Source organism: Macaca nemestrina, chromosome 13 (assembly GCF_043159975.1).
Source record: "Macaca nemestrina isolate mMacNem1 chromosome 13, mMacNem.hap1, whole genome shotgun sequence".
In the NCBI taxonomy this organism is placed as follows: Eukaryota; Metazoa; Chordata; class Mammalia; order Primates; family Cercopithecidae; genus Macaca; species Macaca nemestrina.
The window spans coordinates 3,609,241-3,615,240 of record NC_092137.1 but is presented as its reverse complement, the minus strand read 5'-3'; the positions used below and the strand labels follow the sequence as shown (position 1 = coordinate 3,615,240).

Below are 6,000 nucleotides of genomic sequence, written 5' to 3'. Positions count from 1 at the left end.
AACTAAATCCATCTCTAGTCCCTGCCTCGGAACTGATGGAGCCTGGCTGTTACTGGGCCTCCCCACCTACAAGGGATGGAACCAGAGCTCGGGGCTGAGGTGCTGCTGGAGTGTTTAGTGCCTCTGCTATCAGGACATCCTGTGGCCACTGGCACGCTGTCTGCCCACACAGTGCCCCCGACCAGCAGCACAGCCACCCTCTCTCCACAGCCAGGGCTGGGAGCCCTGGGGCCCGACTCCCCGGTCCCACATGCCTCACAAGGCAGGACATTCTGGGTCCTGTCGCATCCCCGGAATCAGGGCCTGGACCCTGGTCAGAGCAGGACCTGCAGACGACCCCGGGTGGGGCAGACTGTCTTCTGTCCTTGGTGGCAAAGCCGGTGTTCTTGGCGTCATGTCTGCACGTATGTGTCTGAAGCCACGGGAACGCAGGGGCTACCTCCGGGCCTGTGCCTGTGGAGCAGGATTGGGGAGGACACACGGGTGGGCGTCTCAAGAACTGTTGTGACACAGCGGAGCCCCTGCAGCTCTGCTCTGTTGGGCCTTGCCCTCGGTGCTGGGTGCAACGTGTGACAGGATGGCACGGGAAGCTTCCCAAGAACGCTGGAACTGGGCGTTTGAAGACCTCATGGCGGCAGCTCCAGCCCAAGCGCTGCAACTACGGGGCTGTGCCAGGAGCAGGTGCCACGGAGCCTGTGTGGGTCCAGGGTGAGAGGTAAGGGGAGTATGGACGGGGCTGTGCATTCCTGGGGTTGAAGGCAGGCTTCAGGGGGTGACACTGAATAGGGACTGGGAAGGTGCATGCCAGGAGGGGTCCAGGCAGAGACAACAGGTGGGGGCACGATCCTCGAGGGGAGGCAGAAGAGGCTGGCAGTGTAAGGCAGGACAGCGATGCCCACGGGCTCCAATGCCTGCTGCGCAATCGGAATTTTGTCTGTGGCCTCAGGCGTCTGACATGCATTCTCACACCTGCATGAGCACCAGGAGCCCCTGGAGGGCTGTGCAGACGACACTGTTGGGCCGGCCCAGGCCCCAGCAGTTCTGACTCCTCTGTGATCAGAGGGTGGGGTTAAGGATGTGCATTTCTGACAAGCTCCCAGGAGACCCTGGCACTGCTGCTTTGGAGACCCCACTTTGAGGACCACTGATCTAACACTGCCCTCGTGGCAAACACGGAATGACTCTAAGATTCAGCTGGATGGATCATTCAGGGAGGAAATTCACCTTTGCCACCGGGCACACCCTGGCCGTTCAGTAACCATGGCCATCAGGGTTACTGACTTTTTCATTCTCCACTGCATTCCAGAGTGGGCATTTCCACAGTAGTGAGCCCATCATCAACTCAGCGATGTTCCCATTTTCCAGTTAGAAAATAAGCTTTCTGATGGTTACCCATCCACTGTACTCGGCTCTAGAAAAGATTTCAGGGATGTGTAATTTATGTTTAACATAAGGAAAAGCTGAGTGTAAACTAGATAAGTTACAATTGTCCCAGACATTATAGACACTCACAGCATCGTTTTCCTCCTCTAGCAAAACAAAACAAAAAATGTTGCAATCATATAGGCAGTAGGAAAAGAAAAATTAGCAGGACACCATGGCTCACACCTGTAACCCCAGCACTTTGGGAGGCCGAGGTGGGAGGATCACTTCAGGCCAGGAGTTAGAGACTGGCCTGGCAACATAATGAGATCCCCATCTTTATAAAATTAAAACAATCTGGGCATGGCGGAGCACACTTGTGGTCCTAGCTATTCAGGAGGCTGGGGGTGGGGGGGGGAATCGTTTGATTGCAGGAGGTTGAAGCTGCAGTGAACCATGTTTGCACCACTGCACTTCAGCCTGGATGACAGAGTAAGACCCTGTCTCAAAAAAAAAAAAAGAAAAAAAGGCAAGAACTGAGGCAATGATGCTGTCACCGGGCCTGGCCTCATGCCAGCAGCAATGGCTGTGAGTGCGGTTCAGAGGGAGGGTGGGTTTAGGCTTACCGGCTTACCAGGGAACCTTGATCTCTGTTTCTAATTTGCTGGGCTCATGTCTAGTTGGAACCTGGGCACTGTTGTCTGCTTTTATGCACAACTGGCTGGGGACAGCTCTGAGCCACGGGCCTAGAAAGGACAGGCTCCATAATCCACTGGCAAACCCCGCAAGATGCCTGCAGTGAGGTGCCAGGTTTGAGCGGAGGAAGAGCCTTGCATCTCATCCCTGAAGTCAGATTTGAAGGAAGACCCTCAAGGTGAAGGGCTTCTAATTACATCTTCAGCTTTCTGGGCTTAACAATAGTTTCATTTTTCTTGTTGAAAAGAGAGATTTTGAAACCGCCTTGGTGTCCAGCTGTCCTTTTGGCTGTCTCACCTCTTTTTTCTTTTAATGCCAAATTAACCTAGATATCAGCAAATGGGCTGAGACTGTCTGGTAGATGCTGTGTTTCTATGTTTCTACTCCATTACAAAAATTAACAGAAATATAGCTTCGCTTTGTATAGATGTTTATATCACAGTCTTTAAAATGAATTATAATTAAAACTATCCACAAGGCTAGATGTTTAGAGAACCCTTGTCAGAGTTCTTTCGTAATGTGAAGAGACTTTCAGGTACTTTCAGTTCTTCAAAAGCAGGAATAACTGTGAACGTGAAGGCAAAAGGCCTTTCAGACCTGTAAGAACATGTGAAAACCACGTGTCTGGCTTCAAAACTGCCCCAGGCCCTGCCCGCCTGCATTTTACATGCTCCTCCTTTGCTTGATTATGCGTTGTGGTTCCTGTTCCACTCAGCTCACGCTCCACCTGGACGTATAAACTCTGGGAGGAACGGCGACGGCCTCTCCTCCACTACCAGGCTGGCAGGGGTGTCTGGCTGGCATCAGGCCGGAGGAGACTCGGATGGGTAAGACCAACGCACTTCGTTCTGGGTGTGTGGGGAGGGTGAGAGGAGCGTGAGTGGCGATCTGTGGGGTGTCTTCCCTGTTGCAAATCCCCCTGCACGTGCAGGTGAATGGCGAGAGGGTCTCTATACCTCCCAGCTTTTCTCTGAGGATGTCCAGAATGAATGAGCAAAGCAGGATGGCCTCCAGAACAAAGGCCCTGAGGCTGACTCCAGATTTCTTGTGTCTACGAGCTGTGTTCTCCCAGCACGCCTGCCCCTTGCGTTCATGAACAGGGGCCGCGCTGCAGGGACTGGTCCTGGGCTGGGCCATGGCTTGGAACCAGGAAGACACACAGCCAGACACCAGTGAAGCAGCAGTTTTATTGAGTCCGTGTCACATTAATACATTAGCTGCATGGACACAGTTTCAAAGACCCGGGTCATTCTGGCACAGTATGCTGGAGGCAGCTAGGCCAGCTTGAGGCACTGCGTGTTAAAGCTGTCCCCCTCCTTGCCGGCGACAGCCTCCAGCAGGGCCTGTTTCTTCTGCATGCTCCGCGAGGACTCCAGCTCGTACATGGTGGTCAGGTTGAAGAGCACGCTCTCGTGCAGGTAGTGCCTGGGGTCCTGCTGGACCATGGCCTCCAGCTGCCGCAGGGAGTCCTTGAGCTTGCCCAGGTAGAGCAGACACACGGCAGCGTTGTTGTTGGCCTAGGGAGGAGCACACGCACAGGGTCGGCCCATGCAACCAGGACAGACGCCCACCCGCTCCAGGCTGCGTGCTGGGCCCTGTGTTGGGGGTCTAGGGGGTGACGCAGAGCTGCCAGGCAAAGCCTAGATGGCCCTGTTGGGTCACTTCCCCCAAGGGCCACGGCCGCTGCCTGGCACCAGTGGACTGGAGAGAGAGAGTGCAGGCCCCCGCTGAGATGTGTGTGGGTGCATGTTTCTAGCGTCTGTGAAAGGCAGAGGGCGGAGGATCCTGCGGCTTGGGGATCTTACCACTGCGTTTGTTGGATCCATCCTTAAGATCTCTGTGAAGAACCTGTGGGCTTCTGCAAAGTTATTCTGCCCGAGGTGAAGGAACGCTCTGGAACACAAGCGACGGTGGCAGTCAGTGGGGAAAGCCCAGGCGCTGCTGTCCCCCAGCAAAACCCACAGGGGCTCTGGACACCACACAGACCCAATGTGTGACCCTGCGTGGCCTGGGGTTCCCGATCTCCAGGCAGAGGCAGTGAACTGCATTTTGCATTCAGGCTCGCAAATTAAAGCCACTCTAGTTTTACTTTTTTTATTTTTTAGATGGAGTTTCGCTCTTGTTGCCTAGGCTGGAGTGCAGTGGCGCGATCTCGGCTCACTACAACCTCCGCTTCCCAGGTTCAAGCGAGTCTCCTGCCTCAGTCTCCCAAGTAGCTGGGATTACAGGCGCCCGCCACCATGCCTAGCTAATTTTTTTGTATTTTTAGTAGAGAGAGGGTTTCACCATGTTGGTCAGGCTGGTCTCGAATACCTGACCTCAAGTGATCCACCCGCCTCGGCCTCCCAAAGTGCTGGGATTACAGGCGTGAGCCACTGTGCCCGGCCAAGCCACTCTGGGTTTTATTAGTTGAGAATAGAGTAACTTCACCTAAATGACTTCCTGCTAAAAACGGACACCTGCTTCATTTACGCCTTCTGATCCTGGGTGCAGGCTTTGTCTGAGGCGCGTTTCCTCCTCACAAACGTGCACTCGCACAATGCCGTGCGTTCTACCACAGAACACCAGAGCACAGGATCCAGAACGGCTGCTATACCGGCAACGGTGACCTTTACGCACACATATGCTGAAAACGGGGGCAATACAAGCGCTACTCTGAAGAACAAGGGGGAAATGTCTCCTTAAAAATCAGCTTCTGTGACTAAAAGAACATCACTGCAATTCCAGAAATTACCCGTGTACTTCTTGGGTCTCAGTTCTGAGAGAGACAGGGCAAGAGGCGGCACAGAAAGCAGCGCTTTCTCTGGGGGGCTTTCCCACTCAGTAAGTGGGGCTTAAACGCCTCTGGGAATTTTGAGAAAACATATATTTAGTTTTAAAATATTTACCTAGGCCGGGCGCGGTGGCTCAAGCCTGTAATCCCAGCACTTTGGGAGGCCGAGACGGGCGGATCACGAGGTCAGGAGATCGAGACCATCCTGGCTAACACGGTGAAACCCCGTCTCTACTAAAAAATACAAAAAACTAGCCGGGCGAGGTGGCGGCGCCTGTAGTCCCAGCTACTCGGGAGGCTGAGGCAGGAGAATGGCGTAAATCTAGGGGGTGGAGCTTGCAGTGAGCTGAGATCCGGCCACTGCACCCCAGCCTGGGCAACAGAGCGAGGCTTTGTCTTAATAATAAAATAATTAAAAAATAATTTTATTAATATATATATTTATATAAATATTATATATAGATATTTAAAAATATAGATTACATATATAAATATAGATATTTAAAATATATATAAAAATATAATTATATTATATATATTTAATAATTAAATTAATATAAATTATTAATTTATACTTAATAAATATATATAAAATATATATTTAAATATATAAATTTATTTATATATTTAAAATAAAAAAATAAAATATTTACCTGTTCATTAAGACCATGATTTTACCCTGTAGTCCATCTAATTTCTGTGTTACTTTCTCAACATCTTGAAAATACTTTTCAGCTGTTTTTATGTCTCCAATCTGCTTTGACAAAATGTAGTCAGTTTAGTTGACAAAAGAAATATTAAGTCGAAACTCGTACATTTAGTTCCCTAATATCATGTTACAATATGAAGACATTTACATGTCAGGCAGAGGAAAACTTCAGTAAACGTTTAGTAATCACTTTTTTATAAAAAGGCAAAAGACATTTAAGATACAGTGGAATGTTAATGTTCTATATGTCGGAAACTGCGTTGCTAATGTACATGCCTTATTTAAAAGTTAGTTTAGTAATTTGTACCTTTAGGAATGCTGGCAGAGCATTACGTAAAATAACATGAATAACTAGTAACATGAAACATAAAATACTTAAAATACTGGTATAATATGAGCAGGTCCCAAGCCAATTTATGAGCTACTTGTGGCTAGTAAAATGGTAGGTGCCACCACATTT

General features: G+C 50.0%; 1 protein-coding gene across 2 annotated transcripts in view; it reads right to left on the bottom strand.

Annotated features, from left to right (window-relative positions):
• Nucleotides 1-3,227: 3,227 nt before the first annotated feature.
• The window catches only part of LOC105497574 (trafficking protein particle complex subunit 12), a 102,769-nt gene continuing 99,996 nt past the window's right edge, over nucleotides 3,228-6,000 (bottom strand). For both annotated transcript variants that reach the window (XM_011768756.3, XM_024797895.2), the window contains exons 10-12: nucleotides 5,485-5,585; nucleotides 3,864-3,951; nucleotides 3,228-3,575 (exon numbers count right to left, since the gene is read on the bottom strand). In XM_011768756.3, coding sequence (XP_011767058.3) covers nucleotides 3,333-3,575; nucleotides 3,864-3,951; nucleotides 5,485-5,585 — 432 coding nt within the window. In that variant the 3' untranslated portion in view covers nucleotides 3,228-3,332. The remainder of the gene's footprint in view (nucleotides 3,576-3,863; nucleotides 3,952-5,484; nucleotides 5,586-6,000) is intronic.